Below are 24,181 nucleotides of genomic sequence, written 5' to 3' on the forward strand. Positions count from 1 at the left end.
CAGTAGAGAAATCAACAGAATCTTGCATTTTACAGGCGTGTGCTGAGACTTAATTTATCTCTAGCATTCTAGAGATAAATTGGATTCTAGGCTGTTTTAACACCTGCAGTTGAACTTCTAGCGTGTTTGAAAGCAGTCTAAAATAATGGGGAATATAGTTACTGCAGCTGGCTACAGATAAGGCTTTTTTAGTACTTCTAACTTCAATAACTGTTACTGAGAATATGGCCAAATATAGAAGATACAAGTGAAGATTTTTAAGAAGTTTTAATCCATTTTCAGTAAAAAAGGAAACTAACATAGAAATAGTAAAGCATTGTCAGGTGCTAACGTCTGCAATTTGTACGAATTCTTCAAGTGTGGGGAGATGCTATATAGCCAGACTTAATAACCCAGCTTTTGTTGGCACTGATCATTTCATGTGCATAAAACAGGATGGATGAGTGTCAAGAGGACACCTGAATAATGAATTTAACTTAGAAATAGTTACATTTTTGAGTCTCAAAATAGTATCTTCTTAACAGGTAGTTAATAGACAATTTTTTTATTATAAAAATGAATTCAAAACAGTACTCTCCAAGTCTCACGTTGATTTTGAAGATACACGAATAGGTTAGGTTTTTTCCATCCAGGAATAAGCTTGTATTGGTGATACCAAATCTCATTCACAAATTGCAAACACCCTAATTTGTTGTATTTTAACACTAAATGATGTTGTTGTTCCCCCCCCGCCCCGTAATAAGGCAGCTTATATAAAACACAAGTTCTCTGTGATACCAAAACCTCAGAAAATTAGAGTTCTTCTCAAAGGTATGCAGACACACAAGAATGTTGTGAATCTTTTTTTGATGCAACCTGCTCAAGAAATACCTGTATGTAAAGGGCAAAAATAGGACTCTGAATATTTCTTTAAATTTTGTTACTAAATGTCTTGGAACTTGCTTAATCTAAAACTTTGAAGGATTTAACTGAAAAATGAGGGATTATTTTTTTACCTATACCTTCATCATGGAAAGAACTGTAATAGGGCTGTACAGAAGAGAGGTGGGGTTTGCAGGTATACCAGTTCTTCTCACTTGGTATTCAGTGGAGGCTGGGGAGGTGTTTGGTGCAGAAAGCATCTGCAGCCTGAGCAGCACTTCCCTGTCCATGAAGGGGCACCTGCAGCCCAGCCCAGCTGTACCAGTTAGGGGTATGGATTTCCCAGTTTGAGAATGTCGGGTCCAGAAGGTGGATGCTGTGCTTTATGGCTGACAATGAGTTGTGCTAAACTCTGACCTCCCACAATAGAAATGCTATGCCTTATGCTGCTTCACCTCTCAAGGCATTCCTTTGAATAACTTAATGAAAAAGTTTAATGTTACTAAAAACTTTTCTCTGAAGACAAGTTATCGCATTCAGAGTTCAGAAAACTCAGCTTGATATTATTGATTACTTGCAACTGATATTGCAACTATTTGTGTAGAACTGGAGATTGTGCGAGAGAGAGAACATTATAAACTGCCATACTGTTTTTGATCACCTGTACAGATTGCCATCAGCTTTCAATGCAGAGTGCTTCAACAGTGGAATGGTTATTTGAAACAAACCCAAACCTCTCTCCAAAAGGTGTCTATGGCAAGCTAGTGTCTTAATTTTGATTAGTCAAACTAATTTCTAAGTGTTCTTAAATTGCTGAGGTTGTGTTTATGTGTAAACTTGCACTACTTTAGTAAAGAGAAGTATATAAAAGGATTTTTTTTAATTTTGGTTTTGCTTTTATGATGGTTTATTTCAGATTTACTTTAAAGGTTTAGCTTGATTACTCTTTAAAATAAGAGAAATTGCCGGTCTTTCACTAACCTTAACTAGGTCTGACAATGTATCATTTTCAGAGTCAGGAGATGAGGAAAACTAACTGCAACAGATCAGAATTATTTTGCTTCCTGAAGAAAAGTTTGAATTAATCTGCTGTAGAGTGGATTGTACATGTAAGTGATTTCTCAGACTTCAATGCACGTGAAAACAAGGTGCTCAAGTTAAGTAGCTTGTGCAATTATATGAAGAAATAATTCTTAAAGTTGAGAAAACTGACAAGCACAGGAGCAAACAAACCTTATATTAAGGGTCAAATAGTTATTAGTATCTACAGCTAGGCATCGGATTTATGACCACTGGTATATTTTTCTAATATGCTAATTTTAAGTATGGAATATCTTTGTTCACTTCAGTCATGTTAGACATTAACCACTGACTTAAGACCTGTTCATATTTGAAAGACGTGTGTGTGTAACTAGTTTGCTATAGTCTCTTAATGAAAATGCAACCTACATTAGGTCCATAAATAAATAACATGTGTAGAACTCCTTAAAGCATTAATGGTGAAGTTGAGGTTTGTGGGGCATAGTTTGTTATGCTTTTAACAAATATAAGGACGAATGTTTGAAGTACAAACAAGGTACTAGTACAATTCTGGGTTAGATGTTAATGTACAGCAAGCTTATTTTGTGGAAGGTGTCTGACTACTGCAAGCGTTTCATTAACTTTATAGCCTTAAACTTGCTTTGAACTTTCAAGCTGGAGAAGTCCAGATTTTTTTGTTGTGTTAAGTCTTGATGCTGCAAATTTACATCAGTTGATTCACTGTGTTGTAGATAATAACTGTTGTATCAAGATGTGTAATTCACTTACGTGTTAACAGAGAAGCCAATGGTGTCAGAGATTCTTGCCTATTCATGTTGTACTGGCTGTCCTCATTTCAAGTAGCTAAAAGTATATAGTTTTCTAATGCTGTTTTTCCATAAAAGCAATTACAGCTATGTAAACATCAACAAAGATGGAGTGGACGTTAAAATGACTGAATATTTTGCATTCTTTGGAGGATATTTCTCAAGACTACTAGGTATAATTAAAGTTACATTGCTTCAGATAAATAGTGCTTATCAGTTTTAATATCTTAATTTGTTTGCTGGTACGTGAACCACTGTTGGCTTTCTGAGTTTCAGCAGCATCATTCAGAGTGATACTCCATCCTAGTGGAGGAGGATTACACTTTATTAATGGTTTTAAACAGGATGGTTGGTGAATCTTTAAAAAACTGTTCAGAGGCCTACATTATCCTAATGTAAGTAGTTCCTTGTGGGGATGATTTAGGAATCAGTCTGTAAGTAAAGTGCTCAAAGTCTCATAATAAATGCAACTTGATATGCCCCATCGCTGCAGCTGGGAAATGTGTTACATGAGTGAGTTTTGCTCTAAACAAATGCTATTCCACGGAAAAGATCTGTTGGAAGAGTAGAAAATGATGTGGGATATCTGTTTAGGCTACTGAAAAGTCATTATGAGGCAATAATTTCTTGATAGATCTAGTAAGAAATAAACTTGAATAACTACATGCAAGTAGGCCTGGCTTGTACACAGAGCTGTCTAGCCTTGCTCGGATTTTCTGCCAGCACCATGCTGCGCATGATGGTCCAGATGTCCTCTGTACCAAACACTGCAAGTTTGAGGGGAAAAACAGCTTTTACTAAGCACCTAATTGCTGATCCTTCAGGGTCCTACCAGTGACCCTGAACAGCTTGCAGGTCACTGGAACTACGTGGGCTGGCAAATGCATTTATTGTAGTAAGCAAATCCAGTAAGAAAAGTAGAATTATTTATTCTGGTCATTGTTTAATGACAATAGCTAGTATGAGCTAGGAGTTAAATTGCCCAGTGACCAATAAAAGATTCCAGGGATTTTTGGTACTTCCAATTGTACAAAATAAAAAGGATTTTCTTAACCGTGTAGCTAAGACTTCCAGCTAACATAGTGCCATGATTTGATATGATAATTGCATGGTCATCAAGAATACTTGACGCTAGCTCTGTCATGAGTTTTCTTTCATCTTGCCAGCTTTGAGAATGGTACCCTGGCATGCGGCTCCAACAAAACTTCTGTGGTTTGCCTTTCTGGGGTAAAATCTCAGAGTAAAATCTTGCAAAAAGACATGCAATTACTAGCCATACTCTGCCAGATTATTTTTAGATTGTTCTGTGTAGCTGTATTTGTTCTTTGGGTAGTCATTAAATCTCTTCCTAACTCATGCTGCTGTTGCTGTTTACCTCAGTGCTGCCAGAATCTTCTGGCACGCTGATAAGGTAGTGTGAATCCAGGAGACCAGCTCTGAGACATGCTTATTCTGCTGTAGTCAAGTCCTCAGACATCCTTACTGTTTGAATGGTAAAGTCATCTCGTGATTTCAAATATACTTGCCTTTCAATAGCGAGGTTGAATTTTGCTCAGCAGTGCTTTATGCTGTCTTGGAAATAGACCATTCTCAAGAACTGGAATGCTAGTGGGAATGAAGTGTGAAAACTGCTGGACACCAAATTACAGTAATTTATTGCTTTCTGATAGGTAGTCTACAATGTACAGCAGCAAAAAAAATAATCTCAAAACACAATTCAGTGTAATGCTGTAGCCTTGTAGCGTGGATGTCTCGGCCCTCTTTTGGGACTGCTGGTTCTGCATGACAGCAGTGTTGCATGGCGTTAAGTGTCTTGATCCACAGGATGACTGCAGCTCAGCCCAGACTTGCACAGTCATCTTTAAGATAAGTTGAGGTTTGGAGATGTGCCTTTTTTGTTGCTGTGAAAGTTACAGTTCTTTGTGCCCTGATACTACATATTTGCATTGCTATCTTTAGTGACCCTCTCTACAGTGTTGAGTGACTGGGAGATTAAAAAAAAATATGCAAAGTTGCTTGCTGCTGAGTACCTCCCTTCAGAACAAGAGTGGCTTGAAAGATTGCCCCTCTAAACTGGGGCTGTTACAGTAAGACTGGTGAAGCATTAGTGTGTCAGAGTGATAAAGGGAAGACCATTCAGAAGGGTGGAAGGAGCAGGAGCACTGATTCTGCCTTTAAGAAGCAGACTTCAGAGAGGTAAGGATCCTCATAGGAAAATACAGTTGAAGTTCACGAAGTACAGAGGACAGAGTAGGAACAGTCGTCTTAAGAATAACTCCTGTATTCACATCAAGGAATGTTACTGTCCCAGGAAGGCTTTGTCCTTGAAAAGGATGAAATTCAAGTAAATCACCAACCTCCAAATATGTATGTTAAAATAAACTTGTGCTTATTGTTCCCTAACAACCTGCTAGAAACTTGGCAGATTGCTTCTGTTGCTCACCTAGAAAGGAAACTTGCCTGTCTCTGCTAAAAATGCAGATCTGACCGTTATTGAGAGTTAACTTCTTCACTACTTTTCAAGCCCTGAAACATGCATTTGAGTAAGTCTCTTACTGTCATTACAGGATGCTAGCCAAACTTCACAAACAGTCTATAATGCTTCTTATGATAACGTTTTCCAGTTTAAAATAAAAATATCTGGAAAAATAATCAGGGTTCTGTTTACAACTGAAATTCTTGATCAAGAGTATTGCTGGAGGAGGAGGGGGGAGGGCTTGAACTGATCAAAGTGATGAAGTCTCTGCTTATGTTATGCAAGTGGTGCTAAACTAATTAATGACCCGAGTGTATTAGGTGTGTTCCTGAAATGTATCTTCCCAGCTTAGTTTTGTTGAAAACTAATCCAGTTACCCACTTCAAGACTACTCAGCAACATACATCAAACCATGGTGACAGTGATCAAGAGATTTGCTTCCAAAGTATACTTTTGATCCAACTTAATATGTTAGCATAGATGTGCCTGAAGGCTTTCAGATTAGTATGCAGAGTTTGGTTCTGTGTAAAGTTGTTGACCTTTTGATTAGTTACAAGGACTTTAAGAATCATTTATTTCAATAAGCTGGCATGACAAAGAGTAGTGAAGCATAGGAAACATTTAATGTCCTCCAAGCATTCAAAAATAACTTAAGTAGGTGTTCCTCCCTTTCCTCAAAAACCTAAGTCTGGAGTTCATTTTGAGTTGCTTTCTGGCTTTACTTGCTTTTGGATAAACCTCAGCATTTTTAAAGTTGTTCTCAGAAGACTGCAGAATAAGTTTTTTTTGTTTTTGGACGGGGGCAGTTGTTAGCAAAAGCTGAGATATCACATAACCATATGTCTTCAGGCCTAAACTTGCTGGCTTTGCTTATATTAAAGCTGATGTGCACAAATTTTTTAACGGTTTGGTTTTTTTGTGAACTGCAGAGTTGAGGACCCTTACTTGCTTTTTTTTTGTGTTGGGTTTTACCTGTTCTTAATACCTCTAGGACTGTGGAGCTTATCTAGTCTTTTAAGATGGGGAATAGTAACATCTTTTCAGAACCAAACTGAGGTATATACTTTCTAGGGCAAGCTTACATCTAAGAACACCCAGCAGAAGCTGCACATGTGGCTTTTGTTGTTTTGCACAGTGGTTCCTTTATCTGTATGTTGGCAACTGCAAATGGGGGATTAGCTGAGGAAGAAAGCAGGAGGGAGGGTGCAAGCTGCAGCTCCTGGTCTTGATTTCTAAACTTCCAAGTGGCCTTGAACCCTTGCTCCCGTCTGAGGGTTTCCTTCTGACTAAGGGAAGCTGCTGGGTGGTGCCCCCTGAACGTGAACAGAGCAGCTATTCACACAGCACTCTTCAGAAAGCCGTTTCGCTCAACTTTCTTATGTTACCTTAAATTACCTCTTTCTGCCTCCTGATGCTACTAGATAGATTTAAAAAGAACAGGGTATGGTGTCGTTTCAGTTACGTTTGCACTCAGTTACTCATCTTGGATTTAGTTATATTTAGCGGAGTGCAGCAGTTTTCTCAATACCGTGAATCAGGGTTTGGCTGAATAAAATGTAGGGGGTTTATTGACCGAGCTAGCAACGCAGAATTTGTGCCCGACTTGACTAGTTCGGAATTCACTGCAGGCCCCGGTCCTGCAATCCGCTTCCCTCGGAAGCCCCCTCTGCTCGGCGCAGAGCCCTGCCCAGCTGCGCGGGGTGCTGCAGCGGTGCAGCTGCTTGCAGACCCGAGGTATTTTGCGGTCAAGCCTTAGAGCAGCGTTGCAAAGCGAACGGGGAGAGCGCTTTCACGCCCCACAAAGAGCCTTGCAGGGCTCGATAAATTGCCTCCCCCCCCCCTCCCCCTTGTAAGAGGGGGGGATGAGATCCGCCCTGTCCGCAAGGGCTGCTGCGGGACGGCCCGGCAGCGGTGCCCCGGCTGCGGGGTCCGCCGCCCCGCCCGGCCCGCAGCTCTGCGGGGCCCCGTCCCCCCGCAGCGCTACCTTAAGGGGCTGCTGACATCAGCCGAGTGGGCCGGGCGGGGTGGGTGGGATTTCCTGTGCTGGAGGTCAGCTGCTCCGGTCCCTCGCCCGTCCCTCCCCGCCGCCCGGGTCCCGCTCTCCCCGCGCCGGAGGGACCCGCATCCTCCCGGCTCCCTCCTCTCGGGTTGGATTTACCCAGTGATGTGTAAACTACAGGATGCCCAGCAGCACTGGAAAGAGGTTTAAACCTACTAAATACATCCCTGTCTCCACAGCAGCTGCCTTATTAGTGGGTTCGACTACTTTATTTTTTGTTTTCACGTAAGTACCGCTCTGGCGGAGGGGGGGGCTGGGCGGGGGGAGGCGGCCGGGCTTGACAGCTGCTCCAGGCCCCGCCGCTGCCGGTCCCGCCGCCCGCCAGCCCTTCCCGGCTCGGCTTTGCACAGCCACCCGATTTCTCCGTATCATAAAAATGTGTGTAGCGGTCAGAGCCACCATTTCGTAGCACGTCAACCTTACCGGACTCCTGCAGCTGCCGGCGGTGACCATCAGAAATGCCCAACGCACCGCAGCCCCCTCTCCCCCCGGCTGTGCTAGCGGGGCTGGGGTACGGGAGAGCGGCACCGGCAGCGGCGGGAGCGCAGCCGGGCTGTGCCTGGTTGGGTCCCCTCGGCCGCCGGGGGGAGAGCCGGCCTTTCCCCGAGCCTCGGCGGGTGCTGGGGCCGAGCTGGCAGAGCCTTGGGCAGCGGCAGGAGTCTTGTTCTGCGCGTTACAGGTTTTACATATTTTTATGTAACTGACCCTAAAAGCTTGGGGATCTAATGAACAAATTTAGATTTGCTTGAAGGAAGGGAGGGGGAACCTCCCCCCCCCGTTCCTTCTTCTCTCATTCCTTTTTCCCTTAAATGCAAAACTGAGCTCTGGCGGTCTGCTCGCATATCTCCTGTAGTTATATTAATATGTGACTGGTGTAGTGATTTAGCTTTCAGTTTCCTCTCCTTTTACATAAACTCGAATTATGTGGATTGCTAGCCCCTTCCCATGCTGGGGTAACGGCAGCTTCCCTGCAGAGGCGGTGTTGGTATTTCGGGAGAGATGCCACAAAACTGGGCTCTGAAATGAGCTTTGACTAAGCTGCTTTTTGGGAAGGTAAAAAGACATCTGTTGGCTATCAAGATTTATTGTTTCACTTATTTTGAAACTATGTTCCTTGTTTTGCCATCACTAATTTGTAACTGAGCTTAGTGAAGTTGTTAAAAGCAGAAGACTATTATAACTTATATCTTATGTTTTCATCCTTCTTGGCTGGGCTGTGATACAATTCTCAATGTTTCAAAATGGTAATCTTAATGTAGGATTTCAGAATAAAATGTAAATGTTGTTTTGTCTAACAGTTTCTTAAATCGGAACAGATTTTGACACAGCGTTCTGCTCTTGACATAACGTGACTTGATTTCTTGTTGCTTGTTTTTAATGCATTTCATATGAAGTACTGGTAAATCCTTTCAGGGTATTATGCTGTTTCAAGAACTGGTACAAGCCCCAAGAACTGGTACAAGTATAAGCCTATCATTCATCATTTGGGCATCTAATTATAGTTAAGCGCTCGCGGGCAAAGGCAAGACAGAAGTTGGCTTTTGTGATGAACTTGGTTGACACTGGTATTGTGAATATTTTTTTTTAAATGGTTTTGTAGACAAAAAAAAGGGGGTCTTAATGCCAGCATTTTTTTTGGTTTGTTTTTGGTCTTAAGAAATGGATGTATGCTAAGGTTGTTTTGGAAGCTGTATGTTTGTTTTCACATGATACTTCCAATGTAGAGCTACAAATTGCTTAGTGATGTAAGACTTTCCTGGTAACACAGTTGTTGCTGAAAACATCCCTTTGGCAGCAGGACATGAACAGAGATGTTTGTTTTAGAATTTGTTACTGTACAGAATAAGCAATTGGCTTTAGTCTATTAGTGAATCTTAAACTTAACTCTGCTCCCTCTGTTATCAGTGAATCATTACATGCAAAATGAAGTATTTTTAGGAACTCTCCATATTGTAACTTGGCCTGTGGATCTTGAAGTGTTAGTAAATTTTTTGAGGACTGTCCCAGACATACGTTCTCTGCTGCTGCCAAGTCTTGTGTGTAATTAAAGTAACACATAATTGAGCAACTGTTGTCAGGCAGTATTTGAAGTCCTGTCCATTCAAAAATACTTGGACAAATTTGTATGGAATTGCTGTTGGTTGTGGTTTTTTGTTTTGTTTTTTTAATCCTGAGCAGTTTTAGTAACATCTGTCTTTGTCTTAGAATCAAAGCAAGTAGTATGCATGAGATCAGTGTCTTTTATGGGGCAGGGTGTGTTGTGTGTGTGATCCCCCTTTCCTGAGCATCTCTCTTTTCTTTTTTTTTTTTTTTCCTGTGGGCAGTGTTTTGTGTCCTGAAGATCCCGTTGTGATATGTTATTAAAGGCTGAGATAGACCTGAATTTTCACGGGTGTTGATTTGCACAGCTCTCTTGATGTTGAGTACATCTCTTGATACGCAGCAGTTGAGGCACTGGCCTAAAGTTGCTTCAAGTGGTGTTATTGATACAATCCATGCTTGCTTCTCATATCACAAGAACTACATTAGATGAAGATTTACATGTGTTTTTATTAACTCCTTATTTGTGTCATTAAGCTTTAAGGCTGCTATGTCTATTAATGAACTAGCCTGTGCATAAATAACATGAAGCTGATGATGGATGGGACTCACATATCAAATTTTGGGGCAGATCAGCTCAGTGGGATATCAGGGACTACAGCAACTTCGGTGTGGTGAAACTGAATAATGGAGGTTAATGTATGTGGAAAAATGGAATAATAACTTTTTTAAACCCACTTACTAAGTAGAAAAAATAATCCCTCTAGGGCACTGCAAACGTTTGAGTAACGTACGAAAAACAGAGACTCTTACTTGGCTTTCTCCCTAGACATGGTTGTGGACTCAAGCCACGTGTTATGAGTGTCCTCTGCTAGATGAAAAAGCTCTTTGAACTTGAAGGCTAGGGTTAGCTTTTTAGCAATGTAGTCTTTATTTTTAGCTTTTGTCCAAACACCTTGGCTAAGCGGCAGCACATAAAGAGTGTTTGAAATACACAGTATCTGATGTTAGTTCATGGTGGTGTTGATCACTTATACTTTGGGAAAATTCCATTATAGATTCTCCTTTATGCTTTTATCTCAGCTAACTATTTAGGATTCACTGCATCCCTGTTAGATTCCTTCTGATTTTATGAGGGAGAACTAAACTATTAGCTATAGAGATTATTGCCTGGAAAGGCAATGCAGTTGTATTATCACAGGCTTTTAGCTTTCCATGTGTGTTCATTTAATAATAAAACATAACTGTGTGAGTAGGTGGTCTAATCTGTTATAGTAGGACAGTAAGCAAGCATCAACTCTAAACATTATGAAGGAATGTATCAATAATGTTATATGTAATGATTAGGTTAATTTACTTATATGAACAAACAGAATGGCATCATGAAGGAAGAAAAAATTTTTCTTAACATAACCAGAATCCAGAGTGAATCAGCTATAGCAAACCTGAACTTACTTATTTCTACCAAAACCTTTTTTCATCATATTTCTCATAAGGCTTTTTTGTTAGAGATAACAATTTAACCTATTTCAGTGAAGCCTGGGCTTCTTACACCTTGGACTACTGACTGCTACGGTGTAAACCTTAGTGTGGTCATTCAAAGCACCTGAGATTTGAGAACTTCTCACCTTACTTTAGCTTGTGTAACTTCAGTATTAGTAGATAACATAGCTTAATTGTCAGTAAGTATAATGCTGTAAAACATAACGTCACCCAATGAACTATAACAGTTGGGCTTAATGATCTGAAAGGTCTTTTCCAACCTGAATGATTCTGTGATTATTCTGGAGCTAATAGTTCTCTTCACCTGTTTAAATTGTGTTACTCACTGTAGTTTTTAATGCTGAGAACCTCTGAGTTAGTTTACCAGCTGCAATGCCTGTATCTGTAGGTTATAACGCAAGTTAAAAGCATAAGGCTTTAAGGAAAAACTGTGGCTCATTTCAGCAAGGAGAAAATAAAGCTCTTTATTCTCTCACTGAATATTGTAGACTAGAAGTTTCTGATAAAATACCCATTTTCAGACTGTGACTTCTGCAGCATGTAGTCACTTGAGCATCTTTGAAATATGGCAGAAACATAATTCGTAACAATAGTCCAGGTGCCAGCACTTCTTTGATATATAATGGTAATAATGTGACTGTATATTATTCCCTTCAATGGGATAATAAAATGAGTGGTTTTCTGGGTGAAGTGAAAGCACAAGTAAGGTGAAAACTCATTCAGTCAATAACTGAAAATGAGACTCCAACTTTGTTCTTAGAAGTCATAATGGGAAGTAATCATAGGTATATGCCACAGACAGGCAATTGGCACTCGAATTCAGTCTGTGACACAAGGAAATTTAATATCTGTAACCTTCAGAAAACAACTGAGGAGTGATAAATTTGTGTAGAAGAGCAACTGTAGTTGAAGTCAGAGTAGGGATCTAAAGAAAATGAGAGAAATGGCTTATACCCTTGCTGTTCGGATAGCAGAAAGAGGAAGAATGGCTGGTAGACTGTACTCAGTAGCAGGGCTGGTGGATTTACCTTAGCCAGGAGGAAAGCTTGGCTTCATTCATGTATGCTTAAAATTTTTTTTGCTATTCCCCCCACATTTGTATATCATGTTATACAGTATTTGATGAACTAGAAAGACTTGGCATTTCTGCAACGGCTAATACATCCAGGTTAGCTGTATATGAATTCAGATACACTTATATTATCATGAACGCACTTCTTGAATCTTAAGTGCACGTGCACCCACCCACCCAGTTATCTGATTCTGCACTGGAATAGCCCTGAAATACATATGTAATAGCATTTTAAAGTTCAAAACTATAGTAACTGTGTATCTTAAAATTCTTGAACTACCAGATCTTCTCCTCCAATGAGAACAAAAAGGGGAAACCATAGTCTGCTTTTATATCTTGGGTTTGTTTAGTCACTAGCAGAGGTCAAGCTAATAGAAGATTATCTTTGCTTTAGTGAATTTGATTTGTATCCAAAGATGTTTTTCTTACCTAAAGTATTTTAAGGACTTCAGTGAACTCCAGTTCCAGATGTTCAACTTCTGCTGGTTCAGTGTTCAGATTTCAGTTAGAACAAATGATAAAATGTGATTTAAAATGTATGCTACAGATGTTATGGAGCTTCATCTGCAACACAGGTGCGTTTTATACTAGCCTAGAGGAAATGGAACTGGATGCTGATAAGTAGGTGCACAAAAATTAATTAAATAAAATTAAATAGATAAAATCATTTTTCTTCCCATATGCCAAATCAATAAATTGCTGGAACTGGTAGGGAGCAGCTTCACAAAGTATACGTTCACCGGCAGCCATGCAGATGACACCACATGGAGGAAAAAGGGTATGTAAAAAAGTGTGCATCAGTTTAATCAGGTGCATTTCAAAACTGGCTTCACAAACACTGATTTCAAGTAGTGCAGTTTAGCCTCCTGAGATATCTTAATGTTTTCCATCTTAAATGCATCTATAATGGCAGGTTTTCCCTGTCTGCTGTACTCGCCATCCAGAAAAGGTAAGGCTTGCCAGGTTGACCTGAGTCATCTCAGTTGTCATGTCTGTCAGCTTCCGGAAAATATTTATTCTTGTTATGACAAAGAGATGTCCTTTTAAGCTGTGGCGATTTCATCTTGGTATATAATTTTTGTAAAGAAAATCTAGACAAACTTGTCAGACAAGATAAAAAGACAGGCAATCTTAACAAGAAAATCAATTTAACTGAAGTGTGAAAAGGTTTGTTGGTTTTTGGTGTTTTTTTAATGCTGGAAGAGAGCTCAGTTTTACTGCTTTTAACTAGTTGATTCTATCATCTTTGCTTCCAAGGGGACCAGCAAAGTTGGCAATACTTCTGTGTATTTCCTTTAGAAAAAACCGGTGTTTATTATCAACAGGAATATTTTTTCTCACTGTAGTCTGGGAGAGTGAAAAAGAGAACCATCTTTGATGGTAGTAAACAGCTAGGCATCTTCAGCTGTGGGATGCACAGCTATCTGCATGCAGCCATCACAGTGGCATTTCAATGCTCACTGTAGATCTAGTTTTAAAGGCAGAAGAGCTAATGCAATGGAAGTTATTCCTGTGCATGGGCTGTCTACAGCTGTAGTCAGTGTGTGATTTATGCCAGTAGCAACCTCATTTCTATTTTTCCTAATGAGCAGAGATCAAGGATATATAGAAATAGGAATGAGAGGGTGTCACAATTAGATCGGGGTGGGCCTCTCAGCCTTTGTATATGAATATGCAAGCATTTTTTCTATTTTTGTTTAAAGTCCTTTTCAAGATGCTAATGTAAATAATGTCCATGTTTGTCCAAGTATGCCACATGTGCATCCTTTTATAAATAGAAGCAATATCTATAAAATCATTCAAATTATATGGAACCTCAGTTGGTTTGTTAGTAATGTAAACTAAGGGATGCTAACTGTTCAAAACACAAATAAAACTTAAATTGAGAGACAGGTATGTGTGGTGACCTTGGAGGTCTGACTTTTGAGGTTCATTACCTGGGACAATTGCTAATCATACACTTAACATTTGTGTGTAAACAACTTATTTGCTTACTAGTGCTTCTTAGCTGAAATCAGCTGTAGAACCCTGTGACATGTGAGACCTGGGAAAGATGACCTGGACCAGGTTTTCTGTTCTTAGTGTATAAGCTACAAGGAAACTTTTCAAGGCCTACAAAGGGAAACCATGAATTTTGTCTAGCTTGCATTGAAAGATGTCTGGAATACAGTAATAAGGTAGTATAAGCCAATTTAGAGCTTGAAATAGATGCATACTGGAGTGGGGAGAGGCATCTTAAAAGTTGAATGAGTGCTACACTTGTGGAACATTGATTTACTGTCCTTTGATTTGAGCCAGTAGATACAAGACTTCTTTCTCACTAATCCAAGAGTAATCTTCAATTTGGCTGCACTGTTCCAGAGCTACTATTAGTTGATCATTTGTCAGTGGGAGCTGCTAATGAAATTAAAAGGAAGAGGCATGGGGGTTGAAACAGTAATGCTGCAGTGTTTAATGGAAATTCTATATTATTTTTTGTAAAGAATACCATAGATTGGAAAAACACGATCAGCCTAGATCTTATGTTACCCTAGGAGAATTCAGCTTTGGGGATCCTTGGTGACTGCAATAACCAATTCAAATGAGTATACCACAGAACAGTGTATGCTACCTAAATCTTCAGCCAGTAATCTGTATCCAGAAAGAGGACTTAATTAGTCACTGATTGTACTCCTGCAATTGCTAATGCAATTTAGCTAGACTTGCTTCAAAGCTGTACAAAGTGCCTAAAATTCTTTTTAGGCAGAATTACGCAGACATTAGTGGGTACTTGACTCTTTGTTTTTCTCAGAATGGCTATTATGGAATAAACTGTACAGTAACCCATACTTAGATATGCAGTGGTTACCATGGTTTTCTGTTTGTGAAAGTGTAAATACAGAATTTGTGGACTTCAAATGTGAGATCCTTATCCTCACTGCTGTGTGTTGAGATCATCCAGTAACAAAGGACAGTGCAGCCAAGTGCAGCAAAAAGACCTCTCGAATTTTAGATCTAAACTCCAAAGCAGCTGTTTCCAGTGTACATGTGCACCATTTTGTTACGTACTTTAATATTGTGTCAAGTCACATAATTGGGAAATGCTGCCCTTTGTGCAAGAGAACAGCAAGCTCTTTGGAGCAAGGCTGGCAGTATGAAGATGGGAATACATGAAATACAGATTTTTGTCAAACCACATATAAAATGATGGCATCATTTTTTGATGAAGGAAGGCGTTCATAGAGGCAGACTACTCAGTAATTCCCATGGAAATAAGGTCTGTATGTGCCACTTTGAAATGCCTGCTCTCCAGACAACTCCAGTATGCAGAATATTCTTAAATGACCAAATTACTTTTAAAGTTGCTGCCTAACAAAGCAAACTTGAAACTGCTTAAATATATAAGGGCTTTCATAAATAAAGTCAGACAAAGCCTTACTCTCTCAGGATTCTTAAAACTAAATTGGCATTTACATTAGCTCTCTTTCATGTCTTCAGGGAAATAATCCAATGTAATATCTATATCAACACAGTTTTAGTACGGTACTGGGAATAAGGAAAGCCTGGACATTTCTATAAACAAGCATAATTTTAATTTAAACTTGGGTCAATCGCAGAAGTGCTTCAAAACAGAAAGGTTCAACTTAAAGTTTTTCTGCCTACTTTGATCCCAGTCGGCTAGGAGGGGCAGGTATTTTCTTACGGAAAAACACTTCCTCTCCCCCTTTTCAGCCAGTTCAGTTTCAAAAGTTATTTGGGATAATTTTAATTGTGTGTAACTTCTCTTTCAATTTTTTCATGTTGAGATCTCATTTTGCATGTTTAGCTTTCTCTGAAGATTAATGTTTGCCCTAGCAATAAGACCCTGCAGATGTCCTGTGATCTAATAACGCTGTGGTTAGCCCTTGTCTGCTGTCAGCAGCTTGCTGAACTACCTCCTGTGTTTTACCAAACCCCAGCATTTGATAATATAGTTTCTTGGCTCCAAGTGGCAGGAGCTGTTAGTTGTGTAGGTGGGCTTGCTCTCCTGTGGGGTTTGTGTCTAGCACTGGGCTCAGGAACTGCTGCCCAGAGACTTCCCCCTGGAACCGCACTGTTAATTTGGCTTCTCCCACATTCCAAGGCACTATGGGGGAACAGGGACTTGGGGATGTCTGTATGATCATGTGGTCAAATCTGTGATTTGACCAGTAACTCTGGGTTCTTTTTTAATTTTTAATCTGTCGTTCCATTTCTTTCTTGTACGGTGCCTGGCTCGCATCTATCTTTTCTCTTTGAAGATGTTGCTGCAACCCTGGCATCCTGGTGTGTATATGCACTTCTGGTTAAAGAATCTTGTCTGCTTGCTTAAGTGCTATCTAGGTGACAACTGGAAATCACCACTGTCACAAACTTGTTGGTAGAGAAATGTTATCCTGACGCCTGCCTCCAAATCCATTCTATTTCTTGTCCACCTTCAGTTATAACTTCTGCAGCTGGCCTTGGACCAGGTTAAATGCTTAAAACTGTTTGAGACGCCTGCAGAAGCTAGCTAGCAAAAACTGCTACAGCTAGAGCCATAACAGTGAACAGGACATACGTGCTAACCCTGTTAAAATTTAATATAGTTATATATCAGTTATAGTTATAATTTAGTATCATAATTCCACAGGGTCATTAATTCTCATCATATTCTTTAATTCTGTTTACATTGTATGCTAATTAGTCTGCAAAGAACTAAGTACAGCCTTGTATAGTAACACAGCTCTAGAGAGATTTCATACTATGTGCATTTTAAAATAACATTGTATGAAGTGACAGCCTTTGTCTATAGTTTTTAATTTGATCAGTGAACAGATAGGCTAGCTTTGCACATATCCTGTTTCATGTAAATGGCTAACAAGTCTTTGATGAAAACAATAAAAGTATCAACAGGCACTGGATTATTTTTTTTCCCCAAAATGACCAAGTTTTGATAATTTTGTAGTAAGAGATAAGAAATGGCTGCTTCCCGATACACAGTAAGAGTCAAACAGAAGGAGATGTGAAAACACTGAATCTGATGAGCTGTCTTCTGATTCATGTATGGAAGCTGTAGCACCTGCAGCAGCAAAGGAGATTAATATTTGCCACAGAAATGTCAAAGTGCAAAGATAGTGCAAGATTAAACTAACAGGACTTGCTAGGTGTGGCCATTAAATCCCTGTGATTTTTTTTTTATTATTATTTTTAATTGCAGAACAGAGCTTCTAGTCCATGTCCAGATGCAGAACTGTATCAGAAAATAAATTGCAAGGACAACCTCAGCTCTTCTTGGTAGAGCTCTACTGAGAATGTACCCTCATCTTACCTAATATATCCATTTCTAGAGTTAAATTTTGAAATAAAGCCTGTCTGTATGAGCAATGCTCTCAAGAAGCTGGGGGATAGTGCAGGAAGACAGGTGGTTGAAGTTTTGTTTATAAGAGTGAAAGGGTCGGTTCCTTGAAATTGGATGCTTCTGGTTGTGTCATCTTTGTGTATTTTCAGAAAATGGCATTTGACAGATAGATTGCAATGATAGTAAGATGAAAGCTCTTACACATGACATTGAATTTAGTGATGATGACGAACTGTTTTCAACAGGTTGGGAAACATCTGCTTTCATTCTCTAATGCTTAAGCTGAAGACAACTAAACAGAACATAGTATAGTGACCTTCTGTTTTGCGTTTGGGCTCTTTCTGGTAGGAAGCTTTGAGCGTGGTCATAAACCTTCATGGGACCTTCCTGACTTACTCAGGGCTGTGTGTGATTCCCATTTGGGAGTTGCCTGGGAGACACCATTACTCAGAGGGCAAGGATGCAACCAACAGAGACCTGGGAAAATGCATGGGGGTGTATATGTATTTTAAAATTATTCTGGGCTTAGAACTATTATTAGGGCTGCCTAGTGCCTGGGCTCAGGTCTTAATTCTGCAAAAAGCTTTCTGTACTCTCTCTGACAAGTGGCTTAATCCTTCTTCTGCATTAAGTGCAAAATTTTATCTGTAGCTGTCCCTTATGCTGGTAGCTAGCTGGGGCAAAACAGTGCCGCTCCTAATGTTGAAGTCTCTGTCCCTTCTGGTCTCCAGCAGCGTAACTTGTGAATTAGGTCATCAGTGCTACCATCCCTGTTCCTCAAAGAGTGAAACTGAGGCAGAGAGGCACTGTACAATTGGAGTGTTGGTGTTTTGGAAGCTTTGTACACATGTGCCAACTCCAGGCTGTCAGCCCAGGACTCAAAGGACATCAGTCCTTCTGAGAGGGCTTCTGAAAATAGGGGTTATTCTACAGTTTCTGCTCCATCTAATGTCACTTTGGGCCATTCTCAAACGCAAGGGTGTGAAACGCAGCAAGACTGTTCTGTTTCTTTCACACTTAAATCTGCACAAATGTACAAATATGGAGATACATATACTTAAAGCTTTGTTGTCTGTCTTTAAAAGTTTAATGGTAACATTGTAGTCTTTAAACTTTCATTTGTACGTGATTCTACAATGGCTAATTACTTTTGCTGTAGAATTTTTCTTGCATTATATTACAAAAACTGGTGGGATAGAACTAAACATGATATCTGTGGTTTGAGAACTGAAAAATTAATGAATTTGTCTCTAGCCTGCTGTGTTTGATTTATAATTCATATCTAATAAAATAGAAATGTACTTCTGAGCCAGCTATCATCTCTCCATTTACTGTCTAGGTGGGGATTTTTAAATTCTTCCCTTGGTGGATGTTGGGGGGTTATGAATTTTTGGCCCTAGAGTGCTCCTGAAGAAGGTGGTCACCAGACCCATGTTTTCTTCACCTATTGTTTCTGTCAGGCTCTTTATGTTCTGTAGTAGCTGGCTCTAGGACTTACGCTGACCCCAAACTGCATAGCTGCTGTAGCAGACCACTGCCATGACCCTTGACTTTCAGCATAACCTGAGTGTGTGGTTTACCCTTTCAGAGGTGCTTGACAGCAAAAGGAAACAGAGAAGAACAATGTTTTCCAAGTGTCATAAGAAACTACTTACAACCACTCTCCACCTCAGAGACATGGGTCTGGACTAAGCCCCAACCCCTTTATACAGTACATCCCTTGATTCCTATGTAACTTCTGAATCCTCCTTACAGTCATTCTGGGTCTTCCTGGGCTATCTGGCAGTCTCTTGTCCAGCTCTTATGCTGGGTTTTTTTGCTGTTCTCTGTCTCTCTTGACAGGTGACCTCCAGATCAGTCTGTTCAGGTGGATAAGGCCTTTTGCCCGATACATGTGCAGAAGGCGATTCACTCTCATTTGCCTTCTGAAATGCCAGAGTACAGGAAAAGGATTAAGGATTATGAGGTGCAGTTCAAAATCTACTCTCATCTATTGAGCTGGGGTGGCTTTTATGGGTTAATGTAATGCTTTCTGTATTGAAACTGTAAGTGCTCTCAGTGGGTCAGCATCTTTATTGTGACTCTCACACATCTGGTATTCTCTCCAAAGGTGCTGACCAACACTTCTATCATCTTCCCTACTAAGAAGTTCTGTATTCTTAGTCTGTGAATTTACTTGATCCAGAAAAGTAAGCAGAGTTGGGTCTGGTCAACAGGGAAAGAGAAGTCTAGCAATTTGCTACTTACATTGTCCTCTTCTGAACACAAGAGAGCCCTGTTTACTGGAGCGATGCACTGGATCCTGTGATTTTGTGATGAATATGCTTTGTGCTTTTGTTTGCATCTTTCAGAGTGGTTGTTTATTTTTGTTGCTTCAACTGCTTTGGAAATGAGGAAAAGCTATTTTGAGTGTAATATCTACTTGACATTAAAAAAGTATCTCTTCTTGCCAGTTTTCTTTTTGGTTCCCCTAGAAATACTTTTCTGTTGGGCTGCTTCTGCCATTGTGTATGTTGTGATATGTCTCCAAAACAGCATACTATGGATGCTTGCATGTCTGATGAGGGATTGATTCCCCTGGGCATATAAGTCTTGCCAACTCTTCAGTTAGAAAACTTAAGGTTTTAATATACGTTTTGTCTTCTATTCCTAGTTTAGCCTCTTCTTTTGGAAGGCGTTTCATTGAAGAAGGAATGATGTACTGTGGGGTGGGGTTTTTTTGTTGTTTTTTTTTTATTTTTTGTTTTTAAATGAAGAGTTTAGTTATATTGAGATAGTTAATTAAACAGTCTGCGTTTAATCCAATTCACTTCTCACTCTTTCTTACCATGCCTGCTTAAATAACTTGATGAGGCTGTATAAGAATTATACAGATGGAACAAAGTCCATCTAAAGTGAAAATCTGATTCTGATCTTCTGACGTGCCAAGTAAAATCTTACTGCAAAGTGATGATTGCGAGGTATTCAAGTGACTGCATGCTTGGTTTAAATCCCTTGAAGGGCAGTTGGTTGTCCTGGCTGATTGCATTACTTCAGCTGCCTCTATCATCCTGCACGTCCTTACCCTTCTGCAAGGTCTGTCTGCTGCCTAAGGACAAGATCCTGTTCCATAACCTCGAAGTGATGAGCTTTTCAACAGAAAAAAAAAAAAATTTCTTCAAAGTCCTCTTGGAAATGACTGAATCATTTTGGTTAAAGCCTTAAAGTGGGACAGGTTATTTTGCTTGAAGGAGAGAGCTAGCAGAAACACTGCAGTCTATCAGTTAATCAATTTGGCAAAGTGATTTAGAATGGAATGTCATGCAGCTTTGCTGTGTACCTGTGCACACTCAGAGCCATCAACAGATAATCTGAACATGCTCCCACTGACTTTCCCAGTGGCTGCTAGATTTTAGATGCTTCTCCTCACTCCTCAAAAGTTGGACTTTGTAATTTTCTAGAAGTACTGAGTCTATCCTCTGAAAGTCAGTCCTCTTAAATCTGCTTCTTCCATAGGGTGACAGTCTTAAAAAGGCCTTGTTTACTTTTTGTTTTTCTGAGTTCAGAAAACAGTGATTCGAACTAAATTATTTCTTTCAGAAGACACTTCAGACAATTTACCAGTCTGCCTTTGTTTAATTGGTAGGAGGCAGGATGGAAAGACAGGGGAGTATAAGATGCTGCTATTGTGAATTAATCTTGCAATAGGCAAGGATTTCTTTAATTTTCCTCCCATCTTAATGTTTAGACAAAGGAAATGTATCTAAGGAAGAAGTGGTAAGGGATGTTTTGATTTCCCATGGCAGTAGCACAGAAAGGATTTTGGTTTCTTCAAGAATATAAAAATGCTTGACTATCACTTCCCTGACTTTACCTGTGATATTTTGAAGGCTGTGGGAGGGAGCTACATCAAGGGAGGCCTAGACTAACTCACTCCTGACTTTTACTCTGTACTGTAGTAGCCTTGCCTGGGTCCATGTTCTGAAAACAGAAACCTGTCAAAAGTCCATCTAGACTGAATTCCCAAATTATTATTAGCATTCCATATGCAGATTAGCTTTCTTTTTGTGCTTATTTAATCACATCTTGGAGATAGCCTCCTAAAAATATAATCGATAGATAAACACAGGATGATTGCTGTACTAGGCATGCTTAAAATAGCCATATATTTGAAATCTGAATTCTTTATTTCAAATTAAATAAAATAGAAAGGAAAAAAAATTAGAATCCCTAAGGGGAATGTACTGCATGTTCAGGTCTTTTGTCATGGCCTATTTTATTTGCAAATATATAAAAAAAAAATTAAAACTGCTTGTGTTCTAGAGCTACAGCTAGTCCAGCATTCTCTGTCATTCTTCCACAATGTGACAATAATCCAAAAAGCATGCTTCCATGAAGATACTGTGAGGTTTTAGGCGCATTATATTATAAATGTGTATCTGGAAATAAACTGCCCATCTCCATTTTTGGATGAGCCTTAAAAGAAGATGCAGGCACAGTAAAACAGACTTGTTTAGTGACAGTTCAGCATCACTTCACTTGCCATGTATGATCACCCTATCAAGAACTGCATCCTGCTGCGATGACAGTTTGCTGGAAACTCTCCACAGATACATTGGAAGTTGGCTGAGCCCCAGCTCCACAAATTAGTGGTCAGAAGAGACTGTTAGTAGGGCACAAGTCTATCCAATTTGTAGTGTTGATTTGATTCTTTTTTTTTAATTAACACTTTAAAAAGTGTGTCAGCAGAGTGCCAAAAAGACAAGAAATGATCAGCTAAAATATTTTATTGCAGCATATGATGTTATTATGGGAACATGGTACTTTGATACGGCAATATTTTTCTTGGTTATTTTTGTTCATTTTATGGTCAGCAGCAATGTAAAATATTCTGAATAGTCTTCAAAACAAATTCTGTGGGTTTGCCCTACACACACCCACACCCCACACCCCACCCCCATCTCTTTTTCCTGGATTCCCTTAAAGTCCAGTGTCTTTAATGAATTTGAAGCCAATAATTTTTTTCCCCCTCTTTAAAAAAAATATTCTGCAACATCGCTCTGTGTGGTGTCTCTAGCTTAAAGATGTGATTGTAGCAATTAGGTAAGGAAGTACAATAGTCCATAGCCCTTTCTAGATCCTGAGAGTATAGTCAGGATTAATAAAATCTGGCTGGCTGATTTTTGATGAAATGATCTTTCTCCTTATTTTTATTTTTAACCATAATTTTTTTCTTTATATTTTTCTTTTTAAACTGCCAGTTCCTCAGTGCTTTGTGTGATTCTTGTTACTACTCTATCCATTCCTTCAGTATTGCATTGCAAGGGTAGTGAATGTCAGGCTGAAAGCTTGAAAGATCAGAGCTAGTGATGCCAGCAATTTTAAATGCACCCTTGCTTATGTTTCATGTTGTAATGCCTCCTATAGAGCTGCCAGTTTATGGCTTCAGATTCTGGAAATATTCTGTTCAGGCAGACTGTGCCAGGTGCTGGAGGCATCAATATAAAGCAGGCTTGCTGTGTTAGGACTCTGTACTGTTTACAACCCTGCGTGGAGTAGGTGGGATGGATTCCTATTCAAGACTCTTCTTTACCCTACTGGGCTGACCTCGGTTGGCTGCCAGATGCCCACCCAGGCACTCTCACATTCCTACCTCTCAACAGGAGAGGGGAGAAAATAAGATGATAAAGTCATAGGTTGAAATAAAAACAGAGACATCACTTACCAGTTACTATCATGGACAAAATGGACTCAGCTTGGGGAAAAGCTGCTCCTTCCTTCTCACAGGCTGTTCCAGTGTGGGCTCTCCACGGTTTGCAGTTCCTGTCAGGAGACCTGCTCCATGTGGGCTCTTCTCCACCGGCCACACTGCCTTCAGAACATCCCCACCTGCTCCAGCGTGGGGTCCCCATGGGCCCCAGTGTGGGTATTGGTGCCACCACAGCACCCTCCACAGGCCCCAGTGTGGGTATTGGTGCCACCACAGCGCTGTCCATAGGCTGCAGGAAAGTAATCTCTGCCCCGGCGCCCGCAGCACCTCTCCCGCTCCCCCCCCAGGTGCTCGCAGGGCCATTCCTCACACTTTTTTTCCTCACACTGTGCAGGTTTTGCCCTTTCTAAGTGTGCATTCCCTGAGGTACCAGCAGCCTTGCTGTGCCCTGTGGCAGGAACCGGCTGGAACTGGTGGGAACAGGCGGGAACTGCCACAGGGCAGCCCCAGCCTCTCTTCAGAGCCGGCCCTGGCCTCTCCTCACAGGGGCAGCCCCGTGGCTGCTGCCACGGTGTGTAAACACAAGCCCCCCCGGAAATAAAAACTTCTTCATAATATAATATAAATAAAAACTGTTCCAGCAGTTCCATGTTTATGTGAGTCTTTACAGGCAGGAGGAGGAGACTGTGACAAAGCAATGATACTGACAACAACAAAAAAAAAGCCCTTTTGACCTTCCTCGTCCACACCTGTATCACCAAGGTCAGTCAAACACGTTGGAAGAGAAATGGATTTTGTTATTTTTTTCTGCATAGGAACCACTTGGTTTTTTGTAGCTCTTAACAAACACTCTTCAGGAAAATTATCTAATGTGAGAGTGCAGTGATGGCTCACTCAGATTTATGAAATTTCTCAGAATTTCCAGTGTGATTCTGTGAGTCATGTTAATGTGGCTTCTTCAGTTGTGACTCAACTATCTTCCATTTGCATAGACAGCTTCCTTAATAGCTTCTCTGTCATGGTCTGGGGGTTGCTGGAGTCTGAGCTGGGAGCTTCATTCAAGCACAAGATGTGAGCTGCTGGTGAAGAGAGCAGGGGCAGAGGCTGGAAACTGCCCGCCACGCCACCCCCCCACCCCCTCCCCCCCCCCCCCAAAAAAAAAAAAAAAAAAAAAAGGGCTGGCTGCAGGTATTGCTGTGGAACCTCAGAAGTCAACTGCATTAATTCTGACTGGCTGCTTAAAAGCCTTGTCGCTTTTGCTAACCTCATAAAAAATGTGACGTTTTCTTTTGGTTT

General features: G+C 40.3%; 1 protein-coding gene across 2 annotated transcripts in view; it reads left to right on the forward strand.

Annotated features, from left to right (window-relative positions):
• The first annotated feature begins 7,256 nt into the window (after positions 1-7,256).
• The window catches only part of ZDHHC8 (zinc finger DHHC-type palmitoyltransferase 8), a 124,016-nt gene continuing 107,091 nt past the window's right edge, over positions 7,257-24,181 (forward strand). For both annotated transcript variants that reach the window (XR_005102405.1, XM_037376072.1), the window contains exon 1: positions 7,257-7,468. Coding sequence is in view for 1 of the 2 variants with exons in the window: in XM_037376072.1 (XP_037231969.1) it covers positions 7,365-7,468 (104 nt within the window). In the remaining variant the exon portion in view is untranslated. The remainder of the gene's footprint in view (positions 7,469-24,181) is intronic.

Source organism: Falco rusticolus, chromosome 1 (genome assembly GCF_015220075.1).
Source record: "Falco rusticolus isolate bFalRus1 chromosome 1, bFalRus1.pri, whole genome shotgun sequence".
Lineage (NCBI taxonomy): Eukaryota > Metazoa > Chordata > Aves > Falconiformes > Falconidae > Falco > Falco rusticolus.